The sequence below is a fragment of the Cicer arietinum genome, chromosome 5 (genome assembly GCF_000331145.2).
Source record: "Cicer arietinum cultivar CDC Frontier isolate Library 1 chromosome 5, Cicar.CDCFrontier_v2.0, whole genome shotgun sequence".
Lineage (NCBI taxonomy): Eukaryota > Viridiplantae > Streptophyta > Magnoliopsida > Fabales > Fabaceae > Cicer > Cicer arietinum.
The window spans coordinates 59,353,347-59,373,001 of record NC_021164.2 but is presented as its reverse complement, the minus strand read 5'-3'; the positions used below and the strand labels follow the sequence as shown (position 1 = coordinate 59,373,001).

The following is a 19,655-nucleotide window of genomic DNA, read 5'->3' as shown; positions in this document are numbered from 1 at the left end:
AAGAGCGTTGAATGCTGATGCATGCAAGGAAATAATAGATTCATACATGAAGAATATTGATAGCTTACCAACTGAAGAAGAGGTAACTATTAATGAGCATGAGCAGATGCTGAAAACAAGCAAGTTGGAGCCAAAGGAGGAAGAAAAAGTACCGAAAAGCCATGATGTTGAGGAAGAATTTTTTGATGATTTGGATGTTTTGTGGGAAGAAATGGATACAGCTTGGTTGTCAAGTAATCTTCTTGATGGAACCGAGGTGTGACAATAACTTATTTATCAAGTAATCTTTTTTGTTTTATCTTATTTTTCTAAGGCTAAATGCTGATTTAGTTCAATTGTTATATACCATAACAGGGTTCAAATGCTGAGAAGAAAGAATTCAAGAACACTTGTGAACATGACTATAAATTGGATGAAGAAATTGGAATATACTGCCTTCGATGTGGCTTTGTGAAAACCGCGATACGAGACATTTCTGAAATCGTTGTAAGTCAAGTATAAAATCTTAAGAATAATCTACATGTCTGTATCCTCAATTTTTTTGAATTAAGCTTGCATCGCTATTGTGAAACATCAAAAACAGAATCTGATAACTTGATTCATATATGTTGACAGGTGGAAAATCCAAAATGGTATAGAGAGGAAAAAGAAAACAGTGGAGAACAAAAGGAAAATGAATCAGAGGCAAAAGTTGATAAAAATGATGATGATTCACATGTGTTCTCAAATCATTCTACTCCTCCTGATGAATCACTGTGTAAAGAATATGACAATGTTTGGTCATTAATTCCTGAACTAAAAGAAAAAATGCATGCACACCAAAAGAAAGCTTTTGAGTTTCTTTGGCAAAACATTGCAGGGTCTATTGAACCAAAACTCATGAAAGTTGAATCCAAAACAAGTGGTGGTTGTGTTATATCTCATGCTCCTGGAGCCGGAAAAACCTTTCTCATCATTTCTTTTCTTTTAAGTTATATGAAATTATTCCCTGATAAGAGACCATTAGTCCTTGCTCCAAAAACCACACTCTACACGTGGCGAAAAGAGTTCAAAAAATGGAAGATTCCAATGCCAGTGTACCTAATTCACGGTCGACGATCATGGAGAGGCTCGACAACAAAACCGATTTTTCTTCCGGGTGTTCCAAGACCAACTGGTGATGTCAAACATGTTTTGGATTGCCTTACAAAGATACAAAAGTGGATTTCACAACCAAGTGTTCTTGTCATGGGATACACTTCATTTTTAACAATGATGAGAGAAGATACAAAATTTGCACACAGAAAGTACATGTCTAAAACATTGAGGGAAAGCTCTAATATCTTGATTCTTGATGAAGGACACAATCCTAGAAGCACTAAATCAAGGTTGAGGAAATGTTTAATGAAACTTCCAACAGAACTCAGAATATTACTTTCTGGCACATTGTTTCAGAACAATTTCTGTGAATATTTCAACACACTTTGTTTAGCTCGACCGATGTTTGTCCGCAAAGTACTTAAAGAATTAGATCCTAAGTTTAACAGGAGAGGGAGGATAGCGAAGAAAGCGCGGCATTTACTCGAGGCACGTGCTAGAAAATTCTTCTTGGATAACATTGCCAAGAAAATTAACTCGGACATCGACGAAGAAAGGATGATAGGACTAAACGTCCTGCGAAAAATCACGACAGGTTTTATCGATGTTTATGACAGTGGAAATTCAGATACTCTTCCGGGTCTACAAATCTATACACTGCTTATGAATACTACTGATATTCAAAAAGAGATGCTGCAAAAACTACAGAACAAAATGTTTGAGTGCACTGGATACCCTCTTGAAATTGAGCTTTTGATAACACTTGGATCAATACATCCATGGTTGATAAAAACAGCATCATTCGCTTCGAGGTTTTTCGAGGAGGAAGAACTTAAGAAACTAGAAGGATGCAAATTTGATTTAAAAAAAAGTTCAAAAGTAAGATTTGTTATGAGCCTAATCTCACGTGTGGTGAAAAATGAAAAAGTGATTATCTTCTGTCACAACCTTGCACCTGTGAGGCTATTAATAGAGTTATTTGAGAGTTATTTTCAGTGGGAAAATGGTAAAGAGATTCTGTTACTAACTGGTGAACTAGAGTTATATGACAGAGGGAAAGTGATTGAAAAATTTGAAAATCCACGTGGAAGTTCAAAGGTACTTGTTGCTTCAATAACAGCTTGTGGTGAAGGTATAAGTTTAACAGCAGCTTCAAGAGTAATATTTTTGGACTCAGAGTGGAATCCTTCGAAAACAAAGCAAGCTATTGCACGTGCTTTTAGGCCTGGTCAAGAGAAAATGGTGTATGTTTATCAGTTGTTGATAACTGGATCAATGGAGGAAGATAAGTATAGAAGGACTACTTGGAAAGAGGAAAGAGTGGGTTTCTTGTTTGATTTTTAGTGAGGAGTTTGTGGAAGATCCTTCTAAATGGCAAGCTCAGAAGATTGAAGATGAAATACTTAGAGAGATGGTTGAGGAGGATAAGTCTAAAGCTATTCATATCATCATGAAGAATGAAAAGGCTTCAACAACTTAATCAAAAGGTAAGTTAAGTTTCAATATGATTTTATTCTTGCAATTAAGTTTTTGTTTTTTTTCTAAATGAAGTCCTTAAAAATTTAAAAATGATTGCTTTTAGTCATTCATATCATGTGTGATCCAATAAATTTAAAAATTGTTGCTTTTAGGCAGAAAAAGGGTATGAAGTTAATTGGATTATAAAGCTGTGAACATTATTGATAATATTACTTGTTGAATATGACTTTCATAGGGATACATTTATACTAAATGTAGGATTTTAACAGCACCCTTTTGTGCATATATAAAATTGGTATACATCATTATGTGATTTTTTTTTTCTCGTTATATATCATCAATACTAAGATTGAAGGCGAGATTAGTGTTCGACATCAGTACGGCACTAATACATATGATTATATTCAATTATTATTATTTTTTTAAAATTATTAACTTCGTTGATGTGTGCATTAATTATGATTATATTTGGTGCCTCATGATTTCTTTTACCACATTTTACCTTACAGGACCATTCATAAAGCTTGTAGTAGCAGCACAAAGGTCCTTCTTAACAAGCCAGCTTGTTTTTGGAAAGCCCGATTGTTTATTAGAAATTTTCCCTACCAATTGAATAATTGACTTAATTGTTAATCTCGGAATTTCTTGGTGTAAATTAATGTTCTTCAATTTTTGTAGCATGAACAGATATGTTTCGGCGTGATAGGATGTTATCTAAGTCCAACTTAAGTGAGGGTGATGTGTTGGTGAGTGTGAACCACACTAAGCCTAAAATTTGGAGAGCATATAAAATGAAGAAGAAGAGAGAGAAGGAGTGGAAAGAGTAGTGGTCACCTGGCATGAAGTTAGTAATTTCCCCTAAGAGTGGAGGAAATATCATGCATTAAGCAGTTTTTATTAACTTAGCGGTTAGGCAGTAAGGGAATAGTTTTATCTCTATTGAGGAGCTTTTTCTATGGTTTTCTCATTGTAATCAGTTTCAATTTCTATTTTAATTAAATATTATTCCATTCACCATTAATATTTCTATGTTGGTATGTCAATTGGTCTGACATGTCCTTCATTCAATGGTGAAGATCATGTTGCTTGGATCACCTGAGCCGAAACTTACTTTGAAGTTGAAAACATTTTTGAGGCAATTCGCATTCCACTCACGAAGTTGAGTATGGAAGGCTCACCGATTCACTAGTTTAATTTGTGGGGGATTCAACATAGTCCTTGACATGGAAGATCTGAAGGAATCCATGATGTTGCGTTGTGGAGGGGGTCGTCTGGATAACCCTTTCAAAGAGCTTAAAGAACTCAAGCAACATGGTTATGTAGAGGAGTATGTTGCAGAATTTGAATTGTACTCTTCTCAGTGCAAACGTCTTCCTGAACAATAGTTCCTTGTCTATTTTGTGGGTAGATTGTGTCATGATTTCAAGTCTTGTGTTCGTACGTTCAAACCCATGACATGTTACCAAGCTATGCAACACCACATGATGTGGAAAATGAGTTTGTTGTTTTGACACAACCATGTAAGACTTAGGGAGTACCCACATATTAGGTCAACCTCCTCCTTTGGCTCATAATCAGAAGTCTTGAGCCCAACGTGTTCCAGACCCAATTGGTTCTCAATTTCGATCAAATTCTGTATCTATTTGGAATTAAGTTCGATCCACCCACTAAATTCAGGCTCTTTCACTTTTTCGAGTGCAACTTGAACCATTTCCTCTACTGCGAGTTCGCGTAGTAGTAAAAACGAGGAAGTTTGTCGTTCTCACGATGATCGCAACCAAGGGGTTCGTCAATTTTCAATTTTAGAGATTCATGAAAAAAGGGCAAATGGGTTGTGTTTTTGGTGCAATGAAAGGTGGCTACCCCTACATCAATGTACTGGAAAACATTTGTGATTGGTTATTTTGGATGATGACAAGACAGTAAATGGTGATGGAGAAATTGTTGTGGTAGAGGCTGAGTCGGAGATAGAAAAGAATCCAGAGGAATTGAAATGTAAGGTTATGGGGTTTTCGAACTCCATAGTGTGAATGGCGTTCACGCTCGCACAATGAAATATGAGGGTTTATCAATGGCGTGTATGTTCTCATGCTTATTGACAACTGAGCGACTCATAATTTTGTTACGCCTACGGTGGTGGAGACTTTTGGTTTATCAATGTTACAAACGACTTCAATAGGTGTTCGATTGAGTGATGGTCACCGTATCTTGACATTGAGAAAATGTGAAGGGGTGCCCTTGGTGTTGGGAGGTATCACCATTATTATTGAAGATTACATTTTGGGTTTGAGTGAAGCTAATTTGATTTTAGATGTGGTGGGATTGGAAACCTTGGGAAATGTCACTATGGAATGGAAAGAGATGTCCATGAAGTTCAATCATGGAGGGCATCCAATTCAAGTGCAAGGCTTGTCTGTAGAGGGCAGTGCAGCAACTCTGTAAAGCGTGATCAAGAATGATATAGAAGCTGATGGTGGAGGTTGGTCTACATCTATAGATGTTGGTGGAGGATAAATACATATGGGACAATCCAAAGATTTACATCAATTGTTGAGTCAGTATGTTTTAGTGTTTCAAGAGATTGAAGACTTTCCTCTTGTGAGGAACACTTCTCATGCCATTGTTTTACAACATGATGTGAGATCGGTACCATCAAAAAGGGGTAATTCGCGAAAACATATGTGTGTCGACTATTGTGGTTTAAACAAGGTTACCGTACAAGATAAATACCTAATTCCATTAGTAGATGAATTATTGGATGAGTTGTTTGGCTCAAGGTAATTTTCTAAGTTAGATTTGAAATCATGGTACCATCAAATTCACATGAAGGAGGGGGATATTCACAAAACTACTTGTCGTACACACGAAGGCCATTACGAAATCTTGGTAATCCCTTTTGGATTGACCAACGCTTCTGGCAATGTTCAAGCCTTTTTTACGTAAGTTTGTGTTGGTTTTCTTTGATGACATGTACTAAGATAGTGTTGATTGGAAAACGCATATCAATTGAAGGTAGTTGTCACCTCTACTCCAGTTTTAGCACTTCCAAATTTTGAACTTCCTTTTGAAATTGAATGTAAGGTCGTTGGAAGAGGGGTAGTGTTGTGCTAATCCAATTAAAGCACCCTATTGCATATATAAGTAATGTTTTGTCTGCCAACAAGTTGTCCAAGTCAGCCCATGACAAGGAACTAATGGCACTAGTGTTGTCCATTCAAGATTAGCATCATTATTTGTTAGGTAGGAAGTTTGTTGTTTATTCTGACCAAAAAAGCTTGAGGCATTTGATTCAACAACAGATCAATACGACCAAACAACAAGAGTGGATAGCGAAATTGTTGGGCTTTGATTTTGAGGTAGAATATAAGGTAGGCGTGAATAACAAGGTTATTGACCCATTGTCTATGCAACATGCGGAATGTGAAGTTAAAACAATGTTGTCTTACCCAATCTGGAAGCAAGGGGGCAATTGTAGCAAGAGGTACTCCAAGATTCAATATTAAAGAGAATTATTTAGGCTATTTGAAATTGTCTTGGGAATAAACCATGATATATTTTGAGATGAGGTATCCTTTTTTACTAGGACGGATTTGTGATTTCTGCTCATTTACTAATTATTGAGTTATTGACGGAATTCCATTTTTCTCCTACGGGGGACACTCGGGATTTCTTCGTACATATAGGAGGATGGTGAGGACGTTGTATTGCATTGGTATGGATGAAGAGGGTGCATGGATTTATCAAGGCTTGTTGCAACCACTCCAAGAGGCTTATTGCAACCACTTTCCATTCCAATGTTAGTTTGGAGTGAAATCTTTATGGATTTCATTACTAGCCTATCGAAGAGTAATGGATATGAAGCTATTTTTGTGGTGGTGGACCAACTATCTAAGTATAGTCATTTTATAACTCTGAAACATTCATTCACATCACATTCCATTGCATTAGTTTTGTGAAGGAAGTGATACAGTTACATGACGTTTCTGAGTCGATTCTTAGTGACCGTAACCCCCTATTTGTGAGTATATTCAGGAAGGAGTTGTTTAAATTGTTGGGGACAATGTTGAATATGTCATCAACTTATCATCCCCAAACGAACGGGCAAACAAAGGTGATTAACCATTGTTTGGAGGCATATATGTGTTGTTTTGTGGCTAACCAGCCGAAGTCTTGGTCTCACTGGGTTCCATGGACAGAACTTGAAGTAACAATGTCGATTTACAAGAAAGGGGATTTGAATTGTAAATGCACCTTTTAAAAATTCCTATTAAAAACTTAAGAAAATAACTCAAGATTGATCTTGGTTGTGAAAACAGAAAACGGAGAACGTTCTTGGTTTTAACCAGAAAACAGAGAACGTTCTTGGTTTTAACCAGAAAACGAAGAACGTTCTTGGTTAGTTAAAATCAGTAATTATGTTTAAGTTTTTAACCTGATAATCAATCAAACTGAAAGTAAATAGATAAGGGAAGAGATATCACACAACGATATATCATAGTTCCCCCAACTCGGGTTACATCCAGTCCTCACAATTGTGAGATTTTCCACTAAGTGTTTAAAACAAAGAACCTTCTTGATTTTACAGCATCTAGCACAGATCGACATTGATCTGTTTCAAACTCTATTTCTTTCCACCCAGAAAGCAAATACAACACTTATCTATCTTGATAGGATTTGTTACAATCTAATCAAACTATAATTAAACTATTATAGTTTGAGTTATTACAACAATGATGAGATTGTTTTGATAGAATATGAGATATCTCAACTCTTGTTTGAGATTCGATTCTTTACAAAGAATTCAGTAGTAATAACACAATATGGTGTAAAGATTCAGAACTGCTTCTTCTTTGTGAAAATGAAAATTTCAAGTATATGAATGTGATTGATTTGTGGGATTTAACAGCACTTGAATTTCTTCTTTTAATCTTGGATATTGGCATTCCTTTTATAGGCGTTTAAGAGCATTTAATAATGGTCAAAAGAGCTGTTGGTGGTGCTCTGTCAGTTTTGACCAAAACCAATATATGAGATTAAAAAATGATTCAGCTTTGAATCTGTTTTGACTGAGTCTATTACAGCCTTGCTTAATCTTCTTGTCTTCTAGTTAAAAGATCTTTGAAGCTTCTCACTTAATCATTGATGTTACAGCTTCGACCTGGAGCTTTGATTTTGTCTAAAATAGTTTGGAGAGTGATTATTAACCTTTGTAGAAGTAGGAAGATCACTGCTAGAATTCTACAGAAAACGTAGATTGATTATCAATCTGGTTCTGGCAGTTTGATCTTTCTGGAGATTTGATGATCAATTTGAAGTTCCTGTTTTGATCATTCTGGGTGTCTTTTTAATGTCTTTGAACATATCAAGATTGATTGAACTTTCTTGACAGTTTGGCTGAAAAGTTTCCAAACTATTTCATCTGGCCTATTTCGAGTCTTTTTATTTTAATGATTCGAGAACCTTCTTTTACTGGGATGAAACCTATTTGTTCCTTGCCATGTACTGATGATTTAATATTCGAGAACTTAATATATATATATATATATATATATATATATATATATATATATAATATTTTATAAGTAAAACTTTTATAAAAGTTAAAAGTGAAAGTTTTAACTTGAGGTGTGTAATTGTTTTCATGTTTTATACATTTTTACGAAAGAAACTTTTTGAGACTGTTTTCTCCTTTATTTTTCAAAGTTCAGTGAGATATTTTTATCTCACCCCATTTTTTATTTTTTTTATTTAGTAGCTGGAGGAACATGAGACATGAATTTAGCATCAGAAGATCAACTCCAAGCTTGTGGAATTAGAATTTGATGTTTTATTTTATTATGTAATTAGACAATCGTAGTTTATTTTCAATATTTAATATTTTATAAATTTACTGAACAAGTTGTAAACTATATTTATGAATGTAAAAAATTAGGCCATGTATTATTGGTCGTGTTGCACGGATCCATAGTTGACCGTGACAATAACTCTAAAATATAAGTCGTTATGAGGGAGGGTTTTTTCTTACCAATAGATGGAGATATGAGAATTTCTTAAGATTTCAGAGAACAAAGAAAAAAACAATCAGAAAATCAATGGTGGAGATTTTTTTATTTGAAATTTTAATTCATCAATTTGGCCATTGATTTGAGTTAATGAGATGGGTCGGGTGATCTAAGTATATTAAGATTTGTGTGTTAGTGTGTCACAGTCACTCGATGTGACATATCATCATTTAATATAATAAAAACAACATAGAAAATAACTTGATCAATCTTTTAATTAGTTAGTCATTGTTTTAAAATAGCAATAAATATTTCGGATTTAGTTTCAGCCAACTATGTTAGAGATTATGTCCATAAGACCCATGTTTCCACAACATAATGTCATTTTCAGTTTCGTCGACCCAAATTATAATAGTTATGTTTCATCAAAAAGCGTTCATCTCAACGAAAGATTCATTACGATTTTGACATAATGTCTTTCAACGACCTTGAATCTTTGCTATAAACAACATTGTTCTATCACAGTCAAGGTACACAACTTCTTTTCTATATTTATACTCATTTCCTAAACACTTATTGACTTGAGTATCAAAGTGTCTATAGATATCATCACCTTCATCTTCTCATATAAAGGGTTGTCGGATTAGTCATTCCGATATTTATTCTAATAGTTATATACCAAAATGGTATATTGCAATAATAGTTTACATTATCATTAGAAGCTTATGTGAACTAAAACGCCGCACATGTCAAATTGGCAAATTGAATTAGGCATTATATCCAACTTGATGGAGGCTCCAACCGACTGTGATATTCTACCCTTGTTAATGTATTGATTGATTTATTTCGTGCTATTTGTAAATATATCTAAAGATTCTAAAACAATTGTATATAAAATTATATATTTAGTCATGTGTGCCTATTTTTTTTTAGTAAAATAAGTTCATTCAAATGGTAAAAATAAGGATAGTATGGTCAGAATCATGAGTTGGGACATTTTACATTTTTATTTTAAAATCAACTCTAGTGATTAAAAAAGACAAATACACATAGAAATTTTAGAAGCTAATAAGACAATAACAAACTAAAATTTTAATCTTAACGACTAAATAATATCTTTTATATTTGACCAACGATCAAAAATAATGAAAACTATCATTCTTTAATCTCATTCATTTACGGAAAAATATTTGTTGTGTTCGGTCATATCGACGTCATGTAGTCTCTAAAAATGACAAAGGCAACCACAAAATGACAAATAGAGTTGAGAGAATATTGAATTTGATTATATAAATGTTTTATTCAAAATATAATATCGATAAAACGAGTCCTTATTAGACATTTCAACAAACACATGTAGTACAAAGTTGATAATATCTTGGGGTATAGGTCGTTGCGATAATACTCATTCTTCAACATTATCATCAACAAAAATGATAATTGTTTATTCTTATCCTGTCACTTTTGTGTGACATGTTGACCACACAAGGGACGTAATACACAACATAAAGTGATTAAGGCGTATGAGAAAGTGGAGCTTGTAATAGCACTATACTTGAGAGACCTTGTCGACGCAAAGACCAAAATCCTAGCAAATGGAAAAGTCAGCTTGCAAGGAGACAGGGCAATGAAAATTGGTAGATCGACCTTTTTCTAGGAACGAACCTTGTTATTACCTATATTCCAACAAACATTAGCAATAAAACTGTAAAATAAAAAACAATGATAAAAATCTTAGTGTCTCAGAGACAATCGTTAAGAATTGAGAACTAATATGTCAACACAATTTTAGACACAAATACTATATAAATATATATTGTACATACATATTCGTCATTTTTGTCATTTTGTTATTTTCTAAAAATTCTATCTTCCTTCTTCATTCTTCTCTTCTTCCCTCAGCCCCTCTCATCTCTCTCCCGTCCCTCTCACACCCCTCAAGCTTTTGTCTCTTGTCTATCCATCATCCCTCAAGCTTTTCTCTATCGTCGCTTGGTTGTCTATCAGGCTTCTCTATTGTTCCTCTCTTGACCCTGATTCTTATATCTCTTGTCTCGTCTACCTTTTCTTCACTTATCAATTTTCCCGTCTTGTTGTTCTTCTAAGATAGAGAAAGATTGCGCGACAAAGATCCAAGTTGTGCAACGTATACAGGTTGTTGAGTCTTCTCGTTGTTAGTTTACTTCTCGTTATCATTATTGTTGTTTCTCTGTGTGATTGTTGTTTGCTTCAGTTTAGTGTTTTTAGTTATCGATTTAGGATCTTTTTTCTTGCATCTTCATTTAGTGTTTTTTGGTTATTCAATTTATAAGGTTTTTTACTTTTCATTCAAGTACATGTGCTTATACTTTTGGGTGTTGAATTTATTCACTTGTATATTTTTTGCTTATGTTTTTGATTTGTTGGTGTTTAGGGTTTAGGGTTTAGGGTTTAGAGTTTAGAGTTACTCTTGTTTTCTATAAAAATGAATTGTTTTATTTTAAGTTAGTAAAATGTAGTATCATAAATGAACGATTTTAGTGAGCTATTTTATTTCAATTTATTTCAATGTTAATATTTTTTGTGTTTATTATTTTCATTTTACTTTATTTAGGGACTTATTTTCTTTTATAAAGAACTTTCAAATAAGAAAATAAAAAGAAGAAAGAATAATTAAGGTAAAATAAAATCAAACTGAATTTGGTAAGAGTGGCTTAAAAATAAACTTTTTTTAGGAAACTCTCAAATCCAAAATTATTTTAAAATTAACTAATGAGCCAAAAAAGAAATTTGCAATGCCTATTTATGGTACGGACATGTGACAAATCAGGAGACTTTCAAACAATTTGGCGCAACCTTTTAGATGTAAGAGGGATTTTCCTTTCAAACTTGTTTACTTGTCACACTTTTTTTTTACCGGCACACATTATTATACTTTTGCTAGTTGCACCACATTTTTTTTAGTTATACCCCGTTTATTTTTTAAATAACTAAAATTGCATTCATAACCAAATCAAATATATGAAGCCTATCATTAACTTTTCTGCTCTCATTTTTATACCTCAACCGGGAAAACCTTTCTTCTCTCATTTCTATCATTCATTGATTTATCATTGTTTTCATATATTTTCAAAAATTTAATTTAATTTAATTCAAATTGAATTCACACAACTTACGTAGTTTAAGTTCACATAACCTTACACATCTAAATTTAACTATATTAACGCAATTTAAGTTTCAATAAAAATACATAATTTAAATTTACATCGTTAGCAAAATATCAAATTGTTTACGTATATATAAACGTAGTTTACGTGAACTATTTTTATGTACTGTCAATAAGTTATAAAAATTCAGGTATTATGTGAACAAACTTTATGTATGTTTACATGAATTTATTTTATTTAAAATCTAATTTTTAAAACATATGTGAACACAATCCACGTTCGATTTTCATAATTCGACAAAAAACACTAAAATGCAACTTAGTGAATTGACATATTCTGATGTAAAACACCTTATAAGCTCCTTCAACCTTCTATATATTTTTTTTTTAGATTTACATGTGAGGTGAGATATGGATTGAGTAATGAAGAGAAAGAAAAAAAGAATAAGAGTTTTAGAAGTATATAAATAGTGAAAGGATATTTTAGGTAATTAATTTAAAAAATTTAATAAATTTTAGGTGTAACTACAGCCGTCAATATCATAAGCCCACTAATTATTGATTCAATCCACATGTTGGAGGCGCCAAAAATTTCATAGTTAATAAGACTCCAAAAAAGGAAGTTTCAAAGCTAAAAAGCCCATAAAATTTTGTGGGCTAAGGAGGACTTATGGGACAACTTTTTCAAATTTATCTTTCGATTTTTTCTCAAAAAATTTCAATAAAAAATGGTTTACAATTTTTTTTCTCGAAATTTTTTTGTTTGGAATAAAAAAATTGATTTTTTTTCAAAAAATAATAATTTTTGTAATTTTTCTCACAAAAATTTTCAAGAAAAAAATGATTTATAAACTTTTTCTGAAAAAAAAATAAGTCTTGGATTTTTTCGAGAAAAATAAATTTTAAATTTTTTGAGAAAAACTGCAAATTAACAAAATATTGGACATATTAGCCCCTTACTTAAACCCACAAAAAATAGTAAAATAATTAATTGGAACTTAGTATGAGATTCTTAGAAGGAGTTTAATTAATAATTCTAGATTTAACTAGCAAAAATGAGAGTGTAATTAGCAAAAGTGATATTCTTAATATTATCTTCCTAAGGGCTTGTTTGATTGTGTTTTACTTTTTAAAAACTATTTTATAAACAAATTTTAGAAAACTGTTTTTAAAAAGAAAATTAAAAAAAAAATATATGTTTTACAACTCTAATTTTTAAAACAGTTTTTGACTAGCGAGTTAAAAAAAACTGAAAAATGAAAAGCAAAACACAATTTATCTGTTTTGCTTTTTTAGTTTTAAAAAATATAATATTAAAAATTATTTTACAAAACAGTTTTTAAAAACAAGTAATCCAAATAAACTTTTTAATTTTTAAATTTTAAAATACTAAAATAGAGTTTTTGAGATATAAATCAAACAAACACTTGATATTCACAAAAACATATTAAGTAAAACTTATTAAACTTAAAAACACAACACTTTTCTTTTTACAAATAGAATGGTCAAAATTATTGTGCCAATGAGTGGCACTAATTTGTTTCAAAGTGAAACCTCTTCCAACCCAGTTGTGCATTAAATAAATAAAATTAAACACATGAAGCAATATTAAAACTTATCAAGTTGTAATAGTTTTGGATAAAAATACAATCCGTTTCTAGTAGTGAAAAATAGAAGCAACTACTCTCACATTTATTTATTGGACAGGTAGTTGTTATCATCCGAGATTATTTCATCTGTTTTTTTTTTTCTTCTAATTTTAAATTTACAAGGTAATAAAGAAGAACAGATGAACAATGGGTATACATGTGGGTTAATTATTAAGTTAAAAATGGCCGGGATCCCTAAAAAAGGTGCTTCTTTTGCCCTTAAAAAGGTAAAATAAAAGGGGGAATAAAGTTGTTAGAGGTTGGTGAACGTAGGGGAAAAAGTTTATAGAACAGACGAAAAAGAAAGTTCAAAGAAATCATTGGAAAAGCCAAAAGAGTAATGTCAAAAAGAAACCGGTAAAATTAAAACCGGGTGCGGAGGCGATAAAATATGCGTGGATGATATTTTTTTAAATACTTAAAATTAATAATAAGCTAGAGGACTATGAGAAGATTGAATTTGTTATACTCAGCTTTTTTTATAGATGGTACTCTATTATTGTTGGATTTCTATTATTAAGTGTTGATTGTTGTTCTTAAGTATTAAGTGTTATGTATTATTTATTTAATAGATTTATTGATGCAAGGCTATAATGTAGGGAGTGTGGTACCACAGTACGACACATACTTAACGGAAAGTTGTTCCGGATTAGACTTTTGAGTTTGCCTAACCTCAATACCACATTCATAAGCTATATAAATAAGGTATGTCTCAACCTAATTACAACACGCATTTTAAGAATGTATTTACTTGAACGTTAAAGAATTGGTAGAAATTTTACAGGTCCTCTCTATTTTCATTTTTTGGCAAAACAACATCATTTATAGATATTTTTTTTCACCGATTCACCATCATTATGAGTCATTCTGCCTCTATAGGTAAAATATGAGTTATTATCATAACATCATGGCTAATACGTGGGAATCGACCTCTACCACACGAGATATAATAAAATTACTCACACGAGATATAATAAAATTGTCTCATATTATTTACAAATCAAGATTAATATTAATTTATAAGCGTTGATATTTCTCAACCCACTGAAATATCTTTTTACAAAAAACATAATTATAATGTGTGATGTCATATAAATTTAAAGTATATTACACTTCAGAAACATAGTATTCTCAATTTGAGTAGATGCGGAGTTTCGTTATGACAGAAAGATGTAGAGTTTCGTTATGATAGAAAGAGACTACGATCACTTCAAAATTTTCTTTTTTGATAAAAATAGTTAAACGTACAATAATATATATTTATAATATATGATATATAATCAATATTTCGCTAATAATATTAAATTGTAGCGTAACTTAATTGTATAAGATATATTTATAAATTTTATGTCTCTGTCTTTTACTTAGAATTCAAATCGAGTATTAAAAAATATTAAATATATAAAATTAATTGAAATTATTTTATATATAATTTATTTGATGTTGGTCCCATAAAATTTGTGAACATCTGTATATGGATTTGAGGTCATACTTTTACATTTGTTTTAGTTTGTTTAATATAATATTGTACTCTACGGTTCAATATATTTATTTTGCTAATATAAAAACGTTTCTATAGTTACAGTAATTAAAGAGATCCCTAGAGAGAGCCAACACAAGTTCAATGAGTGTTTACGTAATCCAACATTTTATTTATGAAATTTCGTTATCACACGTGAAGTAGCTCGTTTTACTAAATATTTTTTATAACATTATTTTATAATTTCAAGTCCTCCAAATTTATTTATTTTTTAAGCATGGTCGAAGTCACCAATTTATTAATTGCAGTTAAAGCCTGTAAGAAATAATGTGTGTATATATAACACTCAATGTGGTTCTAATATGGACCTAAATAAAAGTTTAAAAGTTGATACACATTTTTTTTTCTAGTGAAATAGTGAGTTTTATAATAATGAAAAAATAGTAAAATATATAAATAATATTTTATTAAAATTTACTAAAAAAATGGTAAAGATTCATTTTCGAACTTTTTATTAAAGATCCATATTAACTAGTTAGATTCAACCCTCAACGCAACATGGTTGACAATTTGATAGTATTTAGCTATGTACTACGCATTAATATACATATTTGCTTATAAAAAATTATGAGCAAGGAAAACATATTAATGTATTTTAGTTTAAAAACATGAATAATATAAGGAAGATGATATTTAAAAAGGAGATAATAAAAAGATAAAAATTGATACAATATAACATGTTAAGAGTCTGAAATTCATCATCTTATAAGTTTTAATTTTGTAAGAGTTGAGTTAGGTCTAACTTAAATTATAAGATCGTACGTATATCTTGTAAAATATCAAAAATTTATAGGATCATTATCTTTCGGGTAACTGAAGTCACACTTCAAATGTCCAATTTAAATGTGTTGGATGTTTTAAAAATCTCACAATGGATGAAAAATAATTTGATAATGACTTTATATGTGGGAGGGGTTTCTCACTTTGTTACAATATGTGAACTGTTAGTATTAGTGAGTTTGTTAGTAAGTGATTATAAGTTAGTTAATTAATTAGTATCAGAGTCTTTGTTAAGAAGTACGGTTCAACTTAATAAAATGAAAAAAATATTGAATTATTTAAAATAGATTTAAAGAAAAAGTTGATTATAATAAATATATATTATACACTTTATATAGTGGTCATAACCAAGCTAATAAAACTTAACTAACTTGAGTCAATACTAATCAATTTATGACTGCGTATAATCAACCATCAACAATATTTAACACATCTTATTCCAAACCTTTAGATTTGGAGAAACTCATTCCATTTGACATCTCTTTTGTCCCTATCGTCTTTTTTTCGTCTCTTCTCTCAATTCTCTGTTTCTCTCATTTTCTTCGACTCTCCCTTTCTTCTTTACTCCCTGACTTTATCTCATCTCGTCCGCAATGGTCGGTCGGCCTCTACACGGCATTTCCAAGCGAAACAAGTCTCTCTCTTTTAGCCCCCTTCTCTGCTGCCTCAATGTATTGTGTTGGTTTCTCACCCAGTCTCTTTGTTCTCGCATCTTCATTCTATTGTCTCTGTCTTTTGATATCAGCGTCATCGATGTCTGTTTCTCTTTGTTTCTCCGTCTTATTTCGTACTCGCGGCAACTAGCTGCCAGTGTTGCCTCTTGATCTTGGTCGTATCTTAATCTGATTCTTATATTTTTCAGGTTCTTTTTTTTTTTTTTCCTTTTCTAATATTTGTTAATTGTGAATGGTTTTAGTTTAAGATTGTGAACTAGTAGTAGTGTGAATTGTATTTGTAACTTTGGAAATTGTGAATGTTTTTAGTGTGGGAATTAGGATTGTGAACTTTAGTGTGTGAATCGTGACTTTGTGATTGTGAATTGTTTACTGTTTTTCTGATTAGTGTAGTGAAGGTGTAGGATTGTGAAATATTTTACTTTGTGAATGTGTGAGTTCTAACCTTGAGAATTGTGAACTATTTGTTTGAATGTATTGTGTAATTAATTTGTGTATTTTTTTAGGAGTCATACGATGTTTAAACATAAGAAAATTAATGCATTTTTCCAAAAAAAAGTTTTCGACAAAGATGAAAATTATAAAGTGGATACATTTTATTTGATTGCATTGTGTGAAACTCTAAAAATTTGTTTGAATTTTGTGACTTGTAAAAATTTTAAAACATGTGTGATTTGAAGCTCTAACTTTTTCAATTTGTCAACTATGTATTAATTGTGTGAAGCTCTAAAAAAAATAGGGAAGGCGAATACATATTATTTGATTGATCGACTAATATGTATTATCTTAACTCTTCTTATTTCTACAGCTACTATAGAAATATCGTTTTTAGTAATGAAGATTATCAAGATAAAAATGTGTAACAAGATGGAGGATGAAATTCTTGTTGACAATATGATGTTTTATGTTAAAAAAGAAATAGATGAAAGCTTTAGTTTTGATTCAACTATCGATGAGTTCAAGGCTTTAGGAGAACGAATGATACAACTTTAATTTACTATAAATGTCTCTTTTCATAGATTATATTTTTATTTTGTATTGATGTTATATTGAATCTTTGATAAAATTATATAATTTTTATGATTTTCAATTATAATATTTTAATTAAGATTTGTCGCTTCTCTCAATATTTTGTATAAAATCGGCCCCTAAATATCTTTGAGTTAGACGAAACACAAATTTTGTCACTTGCTCTAATATTAAAATACTATATATATATAGAGAGAGAGAGAGAGATAGATAGACCACAATATTTTCTTTTTCTTTTGTTATAGACATTAAAATAACGAATTGAATTTCACTTGTTTTAAAGGTTAGGTATTGCTATCTACTTTGAGTACAAAGATGATGAAATAGTGATTCTAGCTAGAGGTAAATCATTGAGGGATAATTCATTTGTCGCATATATATACCTATAAAAATTAAGTTAATGGTGAGATTTTTTTATCTGATTTAAAAATTAGGAGGTCGTATTTTCGAGAGAAGACTACATAAATGATGATTTTTTACTTTGAATTTCAGTGATGCGACCATCTATAAACTTTAACTTTTATTTTTTTAATAGATGGTTGCATCTCCGACTTAGAAGAAAAAATCATCTTTCGTATAGTCACAAAGATGGGGATGCGACGTCAATAAAGTTGGATATTTTGTTATATAAATTTTAGTGTAAGAAATATTGGTTAATTTTTTTTAAAAAATATAATAATAAAAAAAACTAAAAAAAGAAGTTGGCAAATTAAATAAATTTATATTATAAGCAAGTAGTAAACAATAAAACAAAATAATATATAGGGATGGAGGAAGAGGCAAAAGTTTGAAATAAAGAAAAAAATGGATAATTGATAAAAGAAAGTCCAAATACGGTTTGCAAGTTGAGTATCCACTTGCAAATCCATGCGTAAGCTCCTTCGTGGCTTTGCGAGAAAATCAATAACAACAACCTTCTATAACTAAATCTTCATCCCTTCTCTACGGAAAAAGAACAAATTTAACACCAAAACTATATTGCAACTTGTACTACAAAAATATTAACACCTTAGCCTCTTTCACTTCATATTATATATAATTTTCTTCATAATCTTCAAATCATAAACACGCATGCTCTCACATTCATAATATTGCTTAGAGAAAGCACATAGTAGAGATATTTTCATTCTTTTTTTTTTAATTATTTATAAATAAAAAAATGCCTTCTTCTCTTCAGCTTGAGAGATTCAATCCTACAATCGCCAACGGTGTAAACTGTCCTAGACAGTCTCAAACACAACCACCGAACGGAGGAAGCATCGTTCTAGAAAGCTTAGCTCTTCACCACGCGCATATGGTGGGACCCAACCAGTGTTGCTCCGTGGTGACACAAGTGATCGAAGCTCCCGTCTCCGCCGTGTGGGCGGTGGTTCGACGATTCGATAATCCACAGGGTTATAAGAACTTCGTGAAGAGTTGCCACGTCATCACTGGGGACGGTAATAACGTGGGCACAGTACGCGAGGTTCGTGTGGTTTCCGGGCTTCCAGCCGAGTCGAGTAGAGAGCGGCTGGAGATCTTAGACGAGGAGCGCCACGTCATCAGCTTCAGCGTGGTTGGTGGGGACCACCGTTTGAGAAACTATCGTTCCGTTACAACGCTTCATTCTCTAAACGGAAACGGGACACTTGTGATTGAATCATTCGTCGTTGATGTACCGCAAGGTAACACGAAGGAAGAGACATGCGTTTTTGTTGACACAATCGTACGTTGTAATTTGCAGTCGTTGGGTCAGATCGCTGAGAACACGATCAGAAATTGAAACCAAACCTCCTTTTCGTTTTCATTTTTTTGAATAATTTGTTTTTTTTCTTTTTCTTTTCGATTGTACATCATCGTGACTTAGATGCCAGCCTGGATTGGGATTTAATGGATCAGTAGGGTTTTTTGGGACTGCAAATATAATTTGAATATATATATTCATATTTATTAGTTGTTCTTTTTTTTTTTTACAGTTGCACCGATAGAAACTAAATTAGATACCATGCTGCATTACATCCTATACTGAACTTGTATTTTTGTTTTTATAAAAACTCTTTTAATATAAAACGTTGAGATGGAGACTTGAAACAACAAATGAAAATGGTTGGGATGGAGAGCTGTGCAAATACTAGCTAGAAACAACATCACGCACATCAATGTTTTTTTTTTTTTTTTTTACAAGAGAGCAATGTCGTAAACTACCAAGTTGATCTCTAACTTGCAAAGGTTTTTTAGTTAAATCTAATGTCGTGAAATAATGATGTTAATTGTGTTTACTTCACATGTTAACCCCCGAAC

The 19,655-nt window shown here is 31.6% G+C and overlaps 2 protein-coding genes across 2 annotated transcripts in view; both read left to right on the top strand.

Annotated features, from left to right (window-relative positions):
* Positions 1 to 3,470, top strand: part of LOC101500235 (SNF2 domain-containing protein CLASSY 1-like) — a 6,277-nt gene extending 2,807 nt beyond the window's left edge. Inside the window, 5 exon segments of the mRNA XM_012715896.3 lie at positions 1 to 256; positions 355 to 486; positions 616 to 2,391; positions 2,393 to 2,564; positions 3,066 to 3,470. Coding sequence (XP_012571350.1) covers positions 1 to 256; positions 355 to 486; positions 616 to 2,391; positions 2,393 to 2,557 — 2,329 coding nt within the window. The 3' untranslated portion in view covers positions 2,558 to 2,564; positions 3,066 to 3,470.
* A 14,749-nt stretch (positions 3,471 to 18,219) lies between these two features.
* Positions 18,220 to 19,307, top strand: LOC101509736 (abscisic acid receptor PYL4-like). Its single transcript, XM_004500463.4, has one exon. It carries the CDS (start codon positions 18,535 to 18,537, stop codon positions 19,135 to 19,137), a length of 603 nt encoding a protein of 200 aa, XP_004500520.1. The 5' UTR covers positions 18,220 to 18,534; the 3' UTR covers positions 19,138 to 19,307.
* Positions 19,308 to 19,655: the final 348 nt, after the last annotated feature.

Coding starts and splice junctions, on each gene's coding strand:
- LOC101509736 (XM_004500463.4), top strand. CDS start 18,535: ATGCCTTCTTCTCTTCAGCTTGAGAGATTCAATCCTACAATCGCCAAC.